The sequence below is a fragment of the Falco cherrug genome, chromosome 6, assembly GCF_023634085.1.
Source record: "Falco cherrug isolate bFalChe1 chromosome 6, bFalChe1.pri, whole genome shotgun sequence".
In the NCBI taxonomy this organism is placed as follows: domain Eukaryota; kingdom Metazoa; phylum Chordata; class Aves; order Falconiformes; family Falconidae; genus Falco; species Falco cherrug.
In genome coordinates this window covers 85,221,393-85,242,247 of record NC_073702.1, presented here as the reverse complement: position 1 = coordinate 85,242,247, position 20,855 = coordinate 85,221,393, and the positions used below count along the sequence as shown (strand labels likewise).

At 41.8% G+C, this 20,855-nt stretch overlaps 1 protein-coding gene across 1 annotated transcript in view; it reads left to right on the top strand.

Moving 5' to 3' along the window:
• Nucleotides 1–20,855, top strand: part of PLD5 (phospholipase D family member 5) — a 191,098-nt gene that overhangs the window by 140,375 nt on the left and 29,868 nt on the right. Inside the window, 1 exon segment of the mRNA XM_055714919.1 lies at nucleotides 12,851–12,978. Within this exon segment, the coding sequence (XP_055570894.1) occupies nucleotides 12,851–12,978 (128 nt within the window).

Sequence of the window (20,855 nt, the reverse complement as noted above, 5' to 3'; positions counted from 1 at the left end):
CCTTACGGGGGCTTTTTGGTAGTTGCAGGTTGAATCAGTACTACACATTGCTCAAAATAATTCAAGAGTAGCTTTGAGAAGCTTGGGCATTCACTAATTGGTCAATGAAGCAATCGTTTATGGTATGTGAAAAGATATTCTCTGTATCATGTCTTTTTGTACCATCAAGCTGTTTGCAGCAGCGATGGGCTGTGGTTGAGTATAACATAATCTTCTTCCCGCTGACCCTATTAAATTTAGCGTGCAGGGATTCTTATGCTCATGTAAGCATGTGTAGAATATTTTATTTCACTATCATTTTCATTGTGTTGTTTCTTCTTTCGCTTACTGAACACTAGTCGAGGTGTCATCTGGGGACAAACAGTTTCCTTTTTCTTGTTTTTTTTAACACTGAAATAAGAGTGCTTCATGAATATTCAAGAATAAACATTCATGATGCTCTCAGGAAATGGAGTTCCTTTTTCATAGGCAAAGAAATCAGGCACAGGTAAGAGCGTAGACATCCACGTATTTCGATGTCAGTTTGTGGCTCACACAGTCTGTGTCTTGCTTTGGGTGTTTATTTAAGGAGTACTTATCGCTATGTAGCGCTTAATGTGCATCACTGTGAACAGGATTAGACCCCAGGGGCTCAGACTAAGTCCTCGGAAAACACCGTGTGCACCAGAGCTGCCCTGCCCTCTCGTGCAGAGCGACTTTGTGGAACAGCAGCCGTGGGATCCAGATATTCTGGGTAGTTCCAGGCAACTTCAAATATGAGACTCTCTTTTTTCTCTTGGATCCTATTCTTATTTGCTCGGTTCGTTTTGTCTTTTGTAATACCCAAGAGAGAGGTTGTACAGCAGCAGTCTTTGTCCCAAAGACCTGATCCTTCCCCCCAGCAGAACTTTTTCCTGTTAATGTCTTGTACTGCTTTCAGTCTGACCTTTCATGGTTTCCATGCAGGAGGCACCTGCTTGCCTGTGCAGTCCCTCTACTTTCTATCAATATTCAGCCACATTCACCACCAAATCTTTACGATTTCCGGTTTCCATGCGTTTTATAGTGCAAACTTAATCGCTTTCCCTTTCTGTCTTGTTGTGCTGCCCCACACTCTCATGCCTCAAGCATCCCTGGGTGTGTGTCCAGCTACCTGCTTTGGGCAGGCTTCTGGAGTCACGGCAGCGTTTTCTCCTGCAGCTTGGAGTGAGTGCCTTGGAGGGCTTGGCACCGTGCCCACAACATGATTATTGGGAAGAGAAGTGCATATGCTGCCTTCTGGCCTGGCTTTCGTAGGGACCCCGGCGTGCAGCTGCAAGCAGTCAGCTACGCAGCCCCTATCCTGGACTCTCCTGCTATCCCAGATGGTGCCCAACTGGCCCGTCTCCATCTCGGTGTCCTTGCGCTAATTCTGGCTGTCCTGTGTGGTTTTGAGAAGTCCTACAGACCTTGTTCTTCACTGGTTCAAAATGTCACAGGGGAGTACTACAGCTGTATTTCTGTCCTTCGCAGACAGTTACTGATATTTACACTGGAGATGAGATGATATTTGTGGTCTGGTGCCAACCCTCTGTGATTTCAGCGTGCTGTCACTTTTATTGGCTATATTGCACGTGTCCTTCACCTGGCTAGTAACATAGAATCTGTGGAGTTGTGGCTTCCTTTTATTTTGCTTTCTACATTTCAAATAGGCTGTTTGGATGAAACTCAATCTGTGTTAAAAAGCTGCTAACTGGCAAGCTATTGATTTGAATCCCCTATGTATTTCCTCAAAGACGAAGCATTTTTTCCTCATGTGCTTTTTATTTTTCCTCAATGCACTGTCAGAATTTTTCTGCTTTTGACTTTGGAGCATGCCCATCTGTCTCTTTAAAACCTCTCCATTTTAATCTATGAAGTATGTGGGTGACCAAACCAGAATGCTGAAGCCCTCAAAAATGCATCCGACAGGCTGGTCAAAACAGTAGTAAATCAAGCATGAGACTCTTTACAGTCTTTTCTAAAAGTAAGCATGAAGAATAGACAATGCAGCTCTGCTGGAGCAGGCTGAAAAGTGCCTTGTTCTTCTAAGAACCTTAGACCCATGGTAAGGAAAAAAAGCTCAGCTTCAGTTGTTGTTTGGACTAAGAAGGCGTAAAATAAGATTAGGAAAAAACTGGGCACCCCAAAACTGTGCTTAGCCTTACAACTCTTAAGAAAAAAAATATTTTACTTTCCACAAATTGGTTTGTAAAGGCTTGGAGGATATATTGTGCTGCTTCTGTAGTCAGAGAATAAAATACATTCCTCAAGTAATTGGAGAGTGGGGGAGTGCATGAATAGCTGAATGAATATACGGATAAATGAAACAATGAATGAGTGGGCAAAGGCAAGAGTGAAATAATGAACTAAGGATGAAATGGAAGAGAGTGAAGGAGAGGGAGGAAGAATGACGTGGAGGGAAAGTAGTGGGGGAAATGAAATAAAAAGGAGGAATGAATCAGATGAAAGAGAAGGGCAGACACAGAAAAGTGAGTAATTAATTTAGGAAAAGGTCAGACAAGAATGCTGTCACAAGAGCATGCTTCGCCTTTTGCCAACATAGGTGAAAAGAGAGAAAAATAATTGGAATTGAGATAGGAATGATCTGGAAAAAAGTTAGAAAAGTCAAAGGCTGGCTTGGCAGGGTAATAGGGTCCAAGGAAAGAGGTAGGGAAAGATGCTGAGAGACAAATGAGAAGAATTAGTAAAAGGGAACAGGGCTGCACTGCTGGCAGCCCTGGGTTATTTGGGGCTGTGCCTCTGCCTTGCGTGGCCACAACCAGGTCAGCTCGTGCTCTTGGCTTGTGGTAGCCTGGAGACAAGTCTCTAGGGCCGCTCAGAGCATCACTTAATGTCCCACCTGCCAGGCTGGGGAGTTCTCCTGCATGGCAAGGAAACCGCCAGAGCCCCCAGCAGAGCAACGGGTGCCCGAGGACCGCATTCTGGGAGTGATCGCACCAGTGTTGTTATTCCTTGTCAGCACATTGAGAAGTGGCTGTTGCAATACTGATGGGCTTAGAATGTATAAATAGCAGAATGAAATTGCACTGGTAAGTTAAAAAGAGAGACGGAAATAAATAATCACTGCGTTTTTTGTTTTTGGGTGTTTTTTTTTTTGGTAGGGATTTTGCCTTGTTCATTCATAGAAGCTTGTGATCTAATTCCTCATGTGTTAAGATGAAAAAAACTGTCCCTGAATTCCTGGATGTTTCATCTAGGAAGTATATAAACAAATCTAGTGCTTCATAATGCTAACCCAAGTGAAGAAAGGAGTTTTTGAAGGGAGGTGGGGTAAGCAGTCTGGGAGTTTACAAATCTCTCTATTATATTTAAAATAGATTGCTTTTGTAGTAAAAATATATGCAATTATAATTAGGCAGAGAAAGAAAGCCACAATCCAACTTTAGTAATGCTTTTACTGATAGTATTATAGTCTTCCTTTAAGTGGTAATATACTTTGTTGCCTGAATCAAGTAAGAAAATTACTTTTCCCAATCTCTGAAGCAATCAGTTTTATAGCTTCATCTAGTAAATGAGCAGCCTACTCTCCAATAATGAACAGCCAAAAAAGATGTGGAATTTTTTAAAAAATATTCTATAAGCTTTGTTGTATGCTAGTTATCTTACAGACTCTACTGAATCATCAGTCCCACAAAACAGATTTGTACCCAGAAAATGCTATTTAGAGGAATGCTGAGTTCTATTAAGGGGAAAGAATTGAACTCATCATCATCATTGCTCTTATTATTCAAAGTTTTATTCAGTATAATTTATGGCTATTGATATGAAATACATTAAATAACCCAAAATAAAGTAAAAATCTGATTGAAAAATACTGATATCAGAGTCAAGTCAGTGCAAAATGAGCATTTCTCTCATGTTTGCTGCATCAGGCAGTAAAACCTGTTAAGACGCATGAAACACTTGCTACTTTCAATAAAACTATTAGAGGGAAAGGAAAAGCTGGATTGATCTTTTTAAGTTCCACTACATTCTTGTGCACAGACTCAGGTTTTTGTCTCAGACAGTCGGGAATGGGAGTCCTAAACTTTGTCCCAAACAGTAAGGGTTTCTATAGCAAATATGGTACAGACATCACTGCCTTCAGAGGCCAGATCCAGGTGGGAAGGCATAGAGTGGAAGCCTGCCTGCTTCCCTGACTGGTTCCAGGTAACTGTAGCATTGGGTGCTTGCATTTGTGGGGTTCTTGCTCGTCGTATGCCTCTTGCAGCATATGCCTCCCAAGTACGCGGTGACACGGGTGTGTCTCGGTTAAGAATGGAGTAGATGTTTTTCTGGTGGAAAAATGTAGAATGTAAAATTCTAAAGTAACAACTAAAGATATTAAATAAAATGTCAAGTACACACTGCAGGGTTTATGAAACAGAAGTGGGAAGGAAGAACTATTACAGTGCAAATAATGAAACCCCATGGGGTTAACCAGGTTAATTCACTTTTAAAAAGCATGTTATTATATATTCTGGATTACAGAAAGACTTATTAGGCTTGAAATCCTATTACTAAATACTGGGGGGGGGGGGGGGGGGGGGTAGCATGGGCTGCACTGTATTTTGTTTTTTTCCTTATGGAATCTCAGTGCTGTATGGATTTATAGAAGCCCTGTGTCTTGGGAGTGAAAATGAGGAAGCCACGAGTTTGCTCTGGAAACTGGTTTTCCGTCTTTGGAAAGACCAGAGGTCTGTAGTCGTATGAGTTTCTTCCTTGTTTGCAGTCTAAAAACCTGTGCATAGGTTAATTAAATGTGCCCACATGTGATTAATCAACCAAGCTACCCGCTGTTTGCAGGGTGTGCCTGTGCTGGATCTGTTCTGTGGGTAAAGAGGAGACCTGTTGTCTCGGTGCTGTCGTATTTGTCATGGTTTGTCCACCCTGCAGTTAAGACGGACCTCTGGCTTTTTGTTGGTGAATCAGGAATTAGGCGTAGCTGGGTGGGTGAGTATGGCAAAGCAGTGTCATCAGGCCTCTCTCTCATCTCTCCTGTGGCATGGGGTGGGAAGTGTTTTGATTATGTGTCCATTTATTTCTGCTGGGTGAATCAAAAGGGCCCAGCAGGCAGCGCAAAATGCGTTCACGTGGGTGAGAGCTGTAACGCTCCTACGCTGAGTAGTTACTGTCTACAGCAGGATACTTAGCTGAGAAATCAGTATTTTGATTACTTGGACTAGCAACAAATGCCAACATTTGACATTTTCAAAGCCACTGTAAGGGCGTTATATAGATAAATGCTACCTTGGGAACTAACTAGCTCCCAAGATGTCATTGAAGTTACACAAGCAATTGAAAGAAATTAATTCTGACCTTTCCTTTGTTCTCAAGAATCTGCTATCCTGTATGCAGTGAGCAAACTCTGCACAGATGAGGATCCCCTATGGGGCTTTTTTGGGTCTTCTGCTTCACGGTGGACACCTGTGTCAGCACATGGGAAATGCCCTCCCAAGCCAGCATTGCCCTCCCATCTGCTTTGTTTGCACCAGGCAAACGGCTGTGCAAGGTCAAAGGCAATCAAATACCGGGGCTTGCCACCCGGAATTCCCGAGAGGCCTGGGCTGGAGAGGAATGGAGGCTGTGGTTACATGGACGGGCCTTTAAACGGCAGCACTGGCACGAGCGGGTCCTGCGTCCTCACAGACCCAGCCACGAGCCGCCCATTCCCACGCTTGCGCTGCGCCATCAGCTGTGTCAGAAAAATGGTTTACTGCCACGTGGTGAGCTGGGCTAGCAAATTGTTCTGCATTTGAAACAACCATTTTATTTGTAGTTATTTTTAACCTGGATCCATTTTCTGATCCAGTTGATTCTTGGACTCTGAAAAAGTACCTCGGGCACAGCTGAGGAAGTGGTGGAGGAAAGGAGAACAGTTGCTGAAAATGGGATTTGTTCATGCCTCTGTTACTGGGGTGGGGTGGATTGTTTTAACCATGCCAGCCGTAATTCTGGAATAATTGGTTTTCAGAGAGCTGGGTTCTGTAACGCTCATTTCTCATTGTTTCTTTTTCTTCCTGCTCTCTCCTGTCCCCACACTCCTGGCTTCCTCAGCTGTGTGGATAGAGCAGTTTCTGGGGTATGCTGGCTCACAGAAATTATTTTAAACCACTGAATGAGTGAAAACCAAAGCAAAAAAAAACAATGGTGAGCGTAGAGGATATTTGTTCTCCCTGATCATGCAGGACAGAGCCTGACGGTGTGTTACAGTCTGATGGGGCAGGAAGGGAACCAGCCCAGATGCTGGCTCGCTGCCTGGCAAGGGGGCTGGGAAGCCGGCGGGCAGCAAAGGAGGCCTGTCTCTCCTCACACCCACAACTCCGCAGGGAGATCCTTGACTGCAGCCTGGCCGCTCAGGGAAGCTCTCCTGTAGCAGTCTTTCTCCCAAGTCCCAGCCAGGCATGGACACATGAGCCAGCTGAGGAGCACGTTGGTGGAGATGAGCAGTGGCAGCATGCAGTTTTCTGTGTGTTCCTGTGTGTTTTCCCTGAACCACCAATGCCACAGACCCAGGCACGTGAGCCCATCCATTGCAGTTCCAGTGGGTGCTGCAGGCACCCATGTCTTTCCAGAGATGGACCAGCGGGGCCCATGGAGCTGCAGGCACAGATTCCTCTCCTCTGCACTGATATCCTCAACATATCTTTGTGTCAGTGACCTCAGATGCGATCAAATAAGGTAGTAAGCATTACAGTGATTTTTCATGAACAATATCTATATCAGAAACAGCCTAATTTTACTACAGACAGCATTACCTTTGGGGGCCGGTGGTGTCTGGAGAAGCTGCACGTACCCCCAGGTTATGGCTGATGGTGCATTGGGTGCGAGTGGGAATTTCATTCAGAAGCAGAGATGTTTGTCATGCAGGTGGTTTGAGTGGTGTGAACATAAATTGAATTGCAAAGACTTTCTGGGCATTGCTTGGGCTTGTACTAGGATGTAATTTCTTTGGGTAACTATGTTTTAATTTTGTGTGTGTCTGGCAGTTGCATATGGAGCTGTTAAAGAAGAAGCAGCAAGGTTTTTCTTGTACACTGTTTTTTTTTTTAAAAAAATTACTATGGGTTTAGGCTGATGAGCAGCACAGAGTGGCAGGATTCAGTCCTGGCAGGTTTTGAAAAAGGAGAGGGGTCTGTGTGTGAGGAGTGGAGGGCAACGTAAGCAACACAGCTGATTCCAAGTTAAGGTATTACCATCAGAGATTTCCCTAAAAGTCCTTGAGTGTTCTCTCTTTAAATAAGTCTGAATCCTTAATCCTTCTGGGGCCAGGCAGACTTTTAAATTGCATTTCAAATCTAATATTCCATAAAGAGCACAGAAACAGTAAATAGTCTAGTTTGTCTTTTAATCATTCAGAGACATAGTAAAAATAACTTTGTCAAGTTGTGCATTCCTCTGCGTTTGTACTTGTCCTCCTCTGAGCGCTGGCAGGTCACTCTAATGGGGCTTCTGGAACAACTCCAGACTTTTTGCAATCAGTCGAGACGAAAGCATGACAATTCCTGGGGAGATGATCCTCTGCCTGTGTCACTTGTGTCTGCCCAATATGAGACAGCTACTCTGCCCCTTGTGAGCAGGGTATGGAAAGCTCTGGATTTTTTTCTTTTGTGGAATAAAAATTTTATTTATGGGTGCACTCTGTGCTAAGGCTTGTAATTGAAAGCAAATACATAAAATGAAAATGTCTATTGCAAACTGTAGGGAAGGAGACATTCTGTTTGTTTATCTATATGTGTGTACACCCATATCCTAGTGAGCAAATAGTATTTTAAAAAATAAGTTTGGGACCATGGGGTAATAAAGGAGCTTTTGTTGATCTTTCTGAGTTAGCACATGATTAACTGCCTCTATACTGATCTGAAACCTCTGTCTAGCTGGCAGAATACAGCAGGTCCCTCCCAGCCCTGTGCTAGCCCCCCGAGAGGCCGTGCAAGGTGCCGTGCTGGCTGCTTGAGCACCAGCTGCACTCCAGTGTGCGTGTGCTCCTCCGCTCCAGGATTCATGGTACGGGCAATTAAATCTGCTCTTGACACGGGCTTGAGGCCACCCTCCAAAAGGTATAGATCAAAACGTGTATCTCTGTGAGCCAAGAGACTGTCAGCAGTGGGGTGAAACAAAGCGGCCACAGCTCATGTTCTCAGGCTCCTTTTTAAAGGTCTCATTATTTAGAGTATCTGCTTGGGAACGCACAGAATTAGGAGGGGGGGCGGGAGGGATGGCTGTGAGCAAAGCGTGTGGACATGGTGATGAGGAGAGTGGAGGGATGGCAAGAAGGAGGTAAGCAGAGGAGGGCAGCTGTACCTGCTGCAGCCAGCCCGGTCATGACGTGGGGAACGGTGGCTGGAAGATGCGCAGTGGATGGGGTGCGCAGCAGGAGCATGTGTCAGGTTCAAAATGCAAATATATGTGAGAGCTGTAAGTAGTAGTGTTGCTTTCCCCAGCCAAACTGATTTCATGTGCTAGTGCTTCTTTGTATCCCACTCTCCCTTCTCCTTTGTGATCCTTCTACAACCTCCCCCATCCTAACCAACAGCCCTGTGCAGCTCCCCCTGCCCAGCGCGCACCCCCCTCCATCGCCTGCTGCCTCTGCAGCCTGCACTTGACAAGCTCTGTTTTCCCCAAATGGGGAGGGAGAGGCGTTCAGAAGCTGTTCATCTTCTCTGCCTTTACACCGCTCCCGTTCCTAGCAGGGGGTACCAGAGCCCAGCCTGACTCCACAACTCTTTCTCCTGGGGTTCTGCGTGATGCATGGGCCCAACACGTGCCATCAGGTCATGTAGCTCCATTTCTCTCCACCCTCTTTTCTGCTGCAGCACTGCTTCCTACAGGCAGGGCTAATGAGGTCAGGGCCCTTGGTGCTTTTCTCATCCTTGCTCTGCCTCTTGTGAATCACCCGTCGCTGTTGCTGCAGTTTCCCAGATAACCTCTGCCTGGCTCTCCTCTCAGTCCTTAAGTCCTTCCCCTTTCCCATTTTTTCTTTCCCTCTGGTTTTAGAAACACTATAGCGAAAGTAAGAAAGTTGTGAAGGCAGAAGGCCAATTTTAGCCGTGGTACAAGCAAATGCAGCTTCTGTTTCTTGGGCGTTATGTTTGCTAACTCCGGAGTCAGTTTAGCTTGTAACTGGTGCTGTTGAAAACTGTCGCAGGCAGAATTTGCATGTTTGATTTCAAGGCAGCTATGATAACAGCAGCCTAAACAGTTGCTCTTTCTGTGTTGTCTTTTTACCGTACCCACCAGAGGGGTGATTTGGCTCAGTGATGTTGCCTCTGTACCCAGGCAACCTGGTAATATCCTAGACTGCTCAAAGAAGTTGGATCCAAAGCCTCCTGGTGCACCTTCTCGAGATGATTGCATAAACCTGGATGTGGAGGCCAAGCGGCAGCCCTGTGAGCCCTGGCCTCCTCCAGTCTCCCACGAAGAAGAGTCTTCCATGTTGTGTAGCTACCTGGTTATCTTCCTCGAGCAGCAGTGAGACTCGCAGCTAGCATGAGCTGCAACACAGGCGCACCAAGATGCGCCCCTGGATGCCATACGGTTTTTCATGATAGAGCATGTATGTGATGAGCCCTTGGTTAACGTTTTCCACCAACAGCTTAGTGTTTTGACTCAAATACATAGGAAACAGCCTAGCCTTAAGCTCCTGGGCTTGAAGTCCAGTTTGCCCTGTAGCCTCCATGCCATGGTTAGTGGGGTATCTGGGAGCAAGCAGCTAGACTGAACGGGATGTTGCAGTGCTTGAAATGGTAAATGGCGCTTGTTTGTGCCATCCTTCTTCTCTGGGATTACTTTGGGAACTGGATTTCTTTTGGAAATGGATGAAAAGTCAGGCTTTTGGCCATACTGCTAATGTCTTCTGTTTGTTTCCTCCGTGATGAGACAAAGCAGGAGGCTAAATGACAGCCTGGCACCTCCAAGGGGTTGTGTTCCCACCACATGGAGAAGGTCCGGGCTCTCAACGGCAGTGCCCTCTCTGTGCATCCCAGACTGCAGCAGTCCTCTCCCTTAAACAGAGTGCAAAACCTCCCCACCTAGTCGAAAAAGTACTCTGAGAAATGTCTGTTACGTAAAGCATGCTTTGATCCCTTCAGTGGTCTTTTTTTTCCTGCGGAGAGAGGGCAACCTGGCTCAGCCTTCAGAATGCACGATTTTATTGAACGAGCAAATCCACTTGAGTTTTAAGTGACAGCGCTGGTTTTCTCTGAGATCTTACCCTGCTGTTTAATCTTCAGTGAAACAAAATTAGATTTATTTCTTAAGAATCTGGCACCTATATTAGCAATCAAGCCCACAAATTGTGCCTTCTGGTTGAACTCGGTAGCCCCCAGCTTTGTGTAATTGAGGCTGCAGCAGGATAAGGAGTTCTGTGACGGCTTCACGTATTGATCAGTCCACTTTAATTTCCTTGTGGGACCTGGAGCACGCTGGGCTTGATGGATTGTGTTGAAGGCCTGATAAGCCTGTTTTAACAAAACATCTCAAGGGCTTCTAGAACAGAGGCAATTATCAATAGTGATACATGTTTCCTTTCATCAAAAGTTAAGGGCTCATTAAAAGGCGGCACAGCAGCTGCTGTTTGCAACACATGGCTTTGTTTAATTAACTTGGAGATACTGTTGCCTCAGCCTTATGAGTTGGCTATTTCTGGAAGGAAAAGAAAACAGGTTTCAGGTTTTGGTTTTAATGATATGTGTGATAACGGTGTCTCCTGCACTGCTATATTGGCTACTTTGGTAATTGAAGCCTAGATCACATTTTGGAGTGATAGTTGCATCCCACCGCTTATGCCCATGTCTAAACTGCCCCATGCCCACAGATCCTGATGTTTTACAACTTTTGAATTTTGTGTCAAAGTACTTACAACATCTGCTATTTTTAATGTTAGTGTTACTGGTTAAATAGTCTCTTGTTCTACCTTTGGCAATCAGTATTTCTGTTCAGCATTGGCTAGTTCAAACATGTTTTTAAACTGTGTTTATTTTAGGCTCTCAGATACAAGAAGGAAGCTCATTATTTCTGACTGTTTTACCTTTCCTACTCAAAAATCCTAACAATTAATTTATAACCTATGTGGCGTAGGTGTGTTGTGGGTGTTACATTCATACCGCTATTAAATATTGCAAATTGGATGTATGGAAAGAAAATACAATCAAGGCAAACTACTATGTTAAACTTCATTTTAAACACAGTTTTCAGATAAGCAGCTAGAAGTTTAGCACCTTGCAGAATTGTTTTCCTTAGCTAGTAGGAGTTGCTTTTGTTTTATTTGTCAGAAAACAATATAAACCATTGAACACCCCTGCTATAGTGGTTTTTATTATTATTTCTTTTCAGTTTTACACATAGTATCTCATTAATTAGCACAATTCTGCTCATTAATGTGTGGATTGAAAGTCAGCAGTAACACGTTCCAAGGAAAATTGGAAAATACCTTTGCTTCTAAGCATAGATGAATGTGGATGGGTGATACCCAGAAAAAATTGGAAAGGTAGCTGAGTTGCAGCAAATGTAATTGTACCGAGAACTGAATTCTGTAACTTGCTCAAAATCCTGTGTTGCATTCTTTGGTGCTTCATGAAGAGTGGCACCTTACCCGATTTTTCTTCTTTTCTTGATGTCTGAACTTCTGGAGTAATTTATTCAAGTGAGAATTACAGTTTTCATAATAAAAAAGAAATACTTAGACCGCTAACTGTTGCTTAAAATTGCAAATCAAGTGTTTCTTAGGAGGTCAGTAATGGGAATTTAGATGAAAAGAAATATATTTCAGTTCTCTAGGTATCCTGGGATTCTTTTGAAGTTGTGACTCATATCCAACCATCACTGGAATTCATGGTACTGAAGATCCCGTGAATGTTTAATGGGAGATGGCGGGTTCCGTTACTGCCTCCAGGCTGCTGTTTACTGTCACTGCTCTTCCCCAGCTACTGTCATGACTAAAATGTGAAGATGAGTCGGTTACTGTAAATTACCTTCAGCAATGATTAATTCAGGTTATTCATCCCCTCTTCCAAACACTGGAGCACTGAAAGAATAGTAACGATGTAAGAAATCCCATAAACTTACATAATATTATGTATATTCTGGATTTAGTCTGCAAACATACTGCTGGGCCAGGTCAGACATTCCTACTGACGTGATGGACCCAGCGTGCTCTTACCTAACAAGTAGTTCCTTTGATTTCAGCGGTCTGTGATCCTTATTAAAGCTGTGTGGTTCATAGTGGGTTGAATGTCACGTATTAGCAGGATTAGGTGCGGTTTCAGCATCCTTTAGGCCTTTTGCTTACTTTGTTATTCCTTAATTCTCTACTGATGTTCTTCTTATCGGGGTCTTGCCACGCGATAGGCACTGTAGGCTACCTGCTCCAACCATCCATGGTACAGGACAAAGGCTGCTTTTCGGGAAGGGGTTGTAACTAGGGTGGTATTTTAAAGGTCATTATTATAAATATGTAGCAGGTTTGAATTACAAAATAGACCTTTAAAATAGTGAGCTTATTTAAAATAAAAAAGAACTTTAAAACAAAAAGTTTTTTGGGAGCATACAGTGCTGGAAAAAAATAGCAATTATTTGTTCTAAAATGGAAGAAAATTATGTGAACAGTATAATACATGGGAATGCTCCCTATTCCTGCTTTTCTGGAATATATGTTAATTAAGGTCTTAAATGGTGGGACAGTAACACTATTTATCATTGATTTTAAACCTTAATGATATGTTTAATTACATCCCTCACTCGTTTTGGAAGCTGAGGCCCTGAAATATGAAGTTTTTTGGTTTTTTCTTTAATCATGTAAATTACATTATTGTAAACAATGCTATTTATTATTTTATCCTTAAATCTCTAGGTGCTGAAGTGTTGTATATGAACATGTCAGCATATAACGAAGGGCGGCTTCAGTCATCTTTCTGGATTGTTGACAAACAGCACGTGTACATTGGAAGTGCCAGCCTAGACTGGAGATCACTGGGACAGGTAACTTAATTGACAAAGTAATCCTATACCCTTTGAGAGTATAATGAGGAGAAAAAAAAAAAGTAATGTTCTGAGGCCAGCAAGTGGAAATGGAGAGCTTTCTTTTTCTGATAGTTTGCTGGCAAAAGTGCTAGCATCAAAAACTGTGCTGCTATGGTTTTGATGACTCTTTAGTGTTGGCAAAGTATCTTACTAGAAATCTGATTTTCATTGGAATAGTTATCCTCAGCAGTTATGCTTTGGGCTAATTTTTTTTTTTTAAAAAAAAAATTGCCTTCGTTGACTTCTGTCATGATTTTGTTGTTTGAAAATGTAAGTTCTAGTTTACTCATTTAAAAAAACAAAAACAAAAACAAAAACCAAAAAAACAACAAGTGAGCCAGCTTGTTGGAAAACAAACTGTTAGGAAACTCCGTAATAATGTTGTGAGCATGACCTATTCCATTTAAATACGGAAAAGCAAAATTTGGAAAGACTTCCAAATAGATAGTGGGTACTATCCTGAAATACTTACCACCTTTGGGGAGGGAGAGATTTATAGGTACAGAAAGTCAAATAGCATAATGTCTTTGAAGGTCATACATACTAGAGAGAAATCCTTATTTTGATTTCTTATAAACATGAGAGTTGCAGAATGTACACCAAGTCCCTGCCAACAACCAGTGCTGAGGGCTCTCTACATTCTATGACCATTTTGAAGAAGTAATTTGTTAGTAATGCAGCTTATTTGCCTTCTTGTAGGTATCTGTAGCTTTTTTCTTTCTGCAACAGCCTTAGGATTCACCCAGGAGCAGCTGTTGTGTTCATTTTTGCTATGTACACTGACTGTGTGAGGCTGCTCTTGGTTGTATTTAGGGAGTGGACCCTGTGCTTTTAGATCTCCCTAACTGAAATACACAACAGAGGGGGAAAAGAAGCAGTCCTAGGTTGCACTAAAATCCTTTACTTTCTAACTATGAGCTGAATCTCAGAAGCACATGAATAATTTTGAACATGGGTTCTAATGATTTTTGAAAGAAGGCAGCGTGTGTTGTTTGTTTTGAGCTAAGAGACTGAAAGTCTGAATAAAACCAAAACAACCATTTTAGTAAAGAAAGAGTAAATAAATACATTTTTTCTGTTCCTGTGTGTATTAACCTATTTAAAAGGTAACTTTTTGAACGTTTACAAAGGCATCTACAAAATGGTAAAGAAGAGGATGTTGTTAGCGAACCAGAGAAAAACTTGGCCAAGGGGATGTTGTATTTTTAGTCAATGTAAGAACATACAGTTTGGGCTTTTGGACAGTTTAGAAATTAAGTGTATATACGTTGTCTGTGCCTTGTGAGCTAAACTGTCTGTATGTCATAACAAAATAGCTCTTTGCAGAACTATTTATCTTATAAGTAGTTTCGTTTTGAAGCCTCTTCTAATGGGGGTTTTGAGTATTAGTGAAAATAATAGATGTGGAGAAAAGAAGAACATCTACCACACAGATTATTATATTTGCTGATTGCATCTTCATCATATTAATGATATATGAATATGATATGAATCATAAATTCATTATATTAATGATAACATCTTCATCATAGATGCTACAATTCCTTACAGGTTTGGTCTTCTCATGGTGAAGGAAATCTTAACTCTTGTTATATACCCACATTAAACTTTGATGCCGGTTCTTTGTGGGCCAGCATATCAAATGTGATTCCTCACCGTTAATTTTATCACTCTTTTCTGCAGGCATTTGGACATATTTTTTTTTTAATCTTATTGTCATATGACAGTAGATTTTTATATGTGGTGGTAAGATGAAGCTCAGAAGAATATTTGTACAGAGCAAAAAGAACTCTCTCTGAATCGCAGTTAAAGAGAATCTGCTTTCAATTAGTTGAGAAATGTGCACTGGGATTTTAGAGGAGCCGAAGGAAATAAGATGCGTGGTTCCTGTTGACACCAGATATAAGTATCCAATTCCCTTACCCCCAGAGTTACAGGTTAATAAATCAGGGTAACTGTCAGAGAGATCTGATGTGCCGTCCTAAGATAATAATCTGTCTTGAACTTCTGTTTTCACATAAGAGGCAAAATAAGCACAGAACTCTTGTCATTTTATTCCGAGTACTTTCATGGAGGAAAATGCTTTGCACACGCGTGGGACCTAAACTTAGAACCCCCAGTGAGCTGAGCCCTTGCTGGGAAAACATCCCCCACAGGTTCTCATTATCAGAGCCCTGGTGTAGCTGCAAGTGAGGGATCAGGTCCCTCTCCTCTCTCTTCTCCAAGCAGCCTAAATGAGTAAGGACTGAGTTTCCCTGGGAAATTGTGGAGCAGGTAGTGCCTGGCCTGTCCAGAGCCATGCTCTCAGCTTCTGCAACTTGGCAGCAGCAGGCAGGGAGCTCGCTGCGCCTTCCCTGTGACATCCTGGTTGACCTGCAGGGAAAGGACCATGAAGAGGCAGACCGGGCTGTTGATTAGTCACATATGGTCTCTTGAAAAGCTCATCCCACTTTTAGAGTAACAGGACTCGCGGCTATTGAATCAGCAAACCACTTTGGCCAGTATTACTAGATCTTGACAGCAAATCACAGAATAAAGCAGGTCTGTGCCATGCTGGAAACACACGGTACTGTGGGCTGTTGGGTGCAGCAGTTGGCTTCTGCTTAAACACAGCATCCCCTATGACTCAGTCACCTTGTAGCTGACAATGTCTTGTTATTCAGCAGCACAGTTCCAATGTAAATTATGTGGGTGCATTCAGTTTTGCCTCTATTGTGCAATTGAATTGTTTGTTAATTATTTCATTGCATCTAAAATGCAATGAAAAGCTGAAGATTTGAACTGTGCATGGTCGTCATATCTTTTCACATGCCTTCCCCTGTATTTTCTGTGTGCATGTTTATTGCCTCCTTTGTACCGAACCTCTGCATACATTCAGGCCAGTACACTACATAATTCATATAGGAGCACCTACCTGCTTCGCTAGTGCAACTGCCACAAGAGATGCAGCAGGTCTCTGGAATTTCCCCCTGGGCTACAGCCTTCCTGCCTCTTGCTTGATCAGAGCCTAAAGAGGTAGAAACACATTTGTGACATAGCGGTACAGAGCATTATATACATAACATATAACAGCTCAGCAGACTAGAGAATAGTTATGCAAGATTACTGTGGTAGATATAACTGGATTTTATTGCTGTTTTGTCCCTTTGCTGTGAGATATTTTTTTTTTTTTTAAGAAGTCTGTTAGCATCATTCTTCTCTTGGGAGCCTGAGTCTAAAGCTGAAGTAGTAATTTAACTTTTAACAGCTCCTTAGAAAACACCACCAGGACTTAGATGTCCAAAGATGTCGGCTTTCTTTTTACAATTTTTGGGGAGAATTCTTCCCTACATTTATAAGCTGGACGCTAGAAATGAACCCCATATGAGGCTTACTGAGTGTTGTTGCTGTTTTCTTGACTTGCAACACTGACAAGAAGCAATACAAGTATTTCCTTTAAAAGTAAATCTTCTGCACAGAGGACAGATTTTCATACGCTGCATATATTTCTTAGGGAATAACCTTTAAAGTGCCATATATCCTTGTGCCTTCACTGTTAAAGTTTTAATATTTGCCAGAGCCTCAGCTTTGAAATTATGGGCAAGGCTGTCAGCACATCATTACTTTTAAAAAAAACCTACGTTTCGATTAGGTTGCAAGTCTGCAAAAACTCTAATAATTTTGGCTGAAGTCATCTGTGCCAACTATCTGCTTCAGCCTGAGATCAAACCCCACAGGCAAATGAAAAATACTCTTTAGACTCCCTGAAAACAGGAGTTTACAAAAATTAGAGGGGTTTTCAGTCATAGTGAAATATTTTGATCTTTTCTTCAAACAGATCTAGAATTTGTGTCAGAGGTGCATTTTTTTTTTCTTTTGTTATCAATATACGGCAAATATTGCCCAGTTGCCTAACCCCTTGAAAATTCTGGGTTATGAACAACCAAAGATTTTATTGATTTCTTAGACAGGTATCACTTTCTTAGATACAGTAAGCTGTGTAAGATTTTATAGTGAAATATTTCTACCAATCAAGTTTCTTTCTGGTACATTTTTATGAACAGATAAAATGGTGCAAACCCTGTATAAACGAGTGTTACAGGTTTACCAGCTTGATGGAAGGCACCTGCAGACACGGTCTCTTGTTCTTTGTGGTGCCATTCTGCCTTCAAAATGTGATTTTGGGGGAGTGCTAGAAGAGGTGAATGATGAAGATAAAATTTTAAATCACGTTTTGGACTTTTTATTTCATAGAGGAGATCTATGTGATCAGCTGTACAACTTCCATCTTCCACTTCATTAACATGCATCTAGTAAATGAAGTATTTTCCCAGAGTTCCGACTCTCTCTAGTAGCTCTCACCTTCTAAGATGGTCTTGTAATCATCGAACGAGCCAAGCAACATCTTTGGGACGTAGCTGTGCAACCTACTTAAGTATATATTTAAGATAACAACATGTAGGAGGCTATTTTTATGCAGCAGAATATGTGCATCTATGTTAAAATGTTTGGCTGAAAAGGATTCAGTCAAACATGCCTCAAATTAGGTACACATACTGGTTAATCTTTGCCTGCGGTTTGAACTAATAACTGGCCATGGTGCTATATTCTAGCTTCTAGTTCTTTGACCAAGTCACTTATTAATGTACTTTAAAAACCAAGAAATCTGTTATATAAAAAATGTTATAATTCCTCATATTAATGTAGAGCAAGAGCTAACAAAAAGTGTCATCTATTTCTTTTGTTCCATGACTCCCTCCAGTAGTTCCAGCAAAGCTTGAAAATGCATTTAGTTCCTTAATTCTGTTAAGAACTGTGAGGTTTGTAATACACAAAAACCTTTAATCAGCTGAAGAAACGCTTCTGGAGCTCTTCATGCTAACAACATTTTTGTAAAAGTTTTATTCACACATGAATAATTGAATCCTGTGGGCAAACAACTGTAATGGATTAGTTGAACCACTTCAAAAAAAAATACATTTATGTGCAACAAATAATCAGCCCTTGGAAAATTCTATTATTGAAAATTATTGAAACAAGTAAAATTAATCCGATTGTCTTCACTGGAAGTGGGATTGGGCTAGTATTAAATACTTCTGTAGGCAAAAAATAACTTAAATTATGAATACCAGCAGGTAGCAAGTAGTTGGGTGTATGTGGGGGCGTTGGTGTCCGAAATTGAACGTTCAGGGTCTCAAGCAGAAGCCTGCTTCTTGCTCCTGGTAATTGGTGGATCTGACTGTAACACCTGGACTAAATGGAAGTGGCATGTTTGGAATGTTCCAGTTACCGAAGAGAAATGGGGCAGAACCAGCAGTTAGGGGCTGCGCACGCCTGGTGCTTATTCTAGGAAACTGTTTAGACTGGGGGGAAAGTGAGTCTTGATGTGCCAGAAAATAAGGGGTGCTGGAAAGAAGTGGTCTTGGAACAAAGAAGGGGACCCAAACGGAAGAAGGGGAAGTTCCTGGCTGGAGGAAAGATCCTGATGATCAGGGAGCTGTGGGGAGATGGAAGCCAGGGGATGCACCAGGGACACTGGCTGGTGATGCCTGAGACAGGTAGTGGCGGGCAGCCACGCGGCAGGGACGGGCCCGACTTTCTGCCTGAGCATCCTGGGTCAGCAGCCACCTCCCTGCAGGGACGGAAGGTGTCAAGGGTAATCGAGTAGTTGCAAAAGCTCTTGTCTTGTTGGGTTTTTAAAAAAGCCCTAATATCCAGATCCACTGTGGATAGTAATTTATACTGCCTGTGACATCTTAAAAGCATTATCTCAAATAGTCCTACTTAAATTTTGGCTCAGCTGGTGTTGAGGAAAAGTTCCTCATGATTTTCTGTCTTAGCTGTGTAAAAACTGCTAGCAGAGGATTTTTCTTTTTAAGATGCCTCTCAAGTCCATGTATTTTCTGGATTGTTCATTCTTCTGATTGCTTTAAATTCAGACCAGTTTAAGTTGAATGGTTGTAAGATGTAATTTTTTTATAGAGAGAAGAAAAAACTCACCAGACTGTAAAACATGCTTTTTTGGAGGACAAAAAAAAACAACCATGTGAACTTGCTCTCATTTTCCCATTTATTTTATGTCTCTGTTGGATTCTTTGTGTGATTTGTTTCACTGATGCAAAGCAAGACTTCAGAAAGGCATTTCATTTCTCTTCATCTTAAAAATCCATCAGGAGGACTTGAAACATAATACCTGATGTCTTCATCTATGTATTTATTTATGAAGACATGTTAATTCTTGGTAAATTAGGCTTGGTCTTATGAGTAGAATTTTTTGACCTTGCTTCTTTCATGAAATGAGTCCGGGCCGTGTTTTGAATCGCAGTTTATCTCATCATCTGTGTTGCAAAGGATCAATGATTTGTTCTGGCTGACTCTCAGCAGTGCTGTGGGGCACTTGCTAAAGTGTCCTGTGTGACAGCTGGGTATCTGACAGGACTACTAAACAACAGGATTTTCTTTCCAGGCAGTTTTCTCTCCATCCCCTTGTAGTCTCTGGTTGTTAAAAGCTAGAAACTGCTGATTGTATCTACATAATTTAAGGTAATTAGGAAATTAGATAAACGGTCACGTTGTTTATCAAGTTGGAAACAGTGCCCTGTTTTATCTGAGGAGTTAGGTTTTCACTTGATGTGCCTAAGATGTTAAATAAATACACAAGAGGAACAGAATACGGTAGAAGTTGCGACGTGTGACAGCGCGTGAATGAGAAACTCTCTATGGGCTACCCTTTCATTATGATTATTATTATGTAAAGTGTACTTGTCTCTTTAGGGTTGACTCCTACAGGACATGAAAGTTGTAGCAATTATAAATTATCAATTACATTTGAAGAATAAGAAATAAATTGCCCAATTCATTTATTCTGTTATTAATTCTGTTGAATCAACAGACAAAGCAGCTGAGATGCTGAGAGCTAGGAGTATTAATTATTCAAAAAAGGTTTATTAAGCATCTGTAGATACAGTAGATAAACAAAGTGACACTTTTTATGATAAATATGAATAATGTAATGCATAGTTACTGTGAAAGTATATTGGATTCTGAATTTTCTGAAATTAAGAACCCTATAGTTATTAGGGAAAAAAACACCGACAACAAAAAACATGAAAAGAAACAGCCAGTCAAAAGATACACTTTTTGTATGTGTCAACTTTAAGTAAAAACTGATGACCCAATATTTTATTTGTTTTAGTATGATTTAGTTTTTTGGACTTCGCTATAGGAAGGCTTGCAGCGGGATGGTGCCAGGGGGTCTTGGAATGTTGCTGCGTGTCTTGCCTGCTATCACCAGACAGGACAGAGCTGGACTGAGAGGTACCGGGGGTTAAATATAGTTGTTCAGGCTCTCCTCTTTATAATACAGAAAAAAGGAGACAAAAGTAGCGGTTAGAATCCTTCCCTACCACCTTCTCCTCCTCTTGTCTTCTGTGGAAAAAAAAAACCCACACCCAACCTGATAAAATCTAACCTCTTTTTTTCCTACTCTGAGATGACAAAAGCTGGGCGATGAATATGGTATCTCAGGTATGGTGCATGCATCTAAAAGAGTGGGTTTGGGGGAATTTGGGATTGTGGGAACACTGGAAGAGAAACCTTTTGATTGCCTGTGGGAGCTAAAATCAATTGGAAGCAATCAATGTGGTTCTTTACTAGGAAGTCTCATCCCAATTACATTGTGGAGACTTGTGAGGAGGAGTCACAGCTCAAAGGCTGCACTTCAGAGTGACAAAATTTATCGTGGGATTTATTCCTTCATCTTTCTGTCTCCATTTCTGTGGATATAGATCCAAATCAAAATTTCCCCCAAATTCCGCACGGGAGCAAATGCAACCCGTGCTTCTTTTTATGTATCT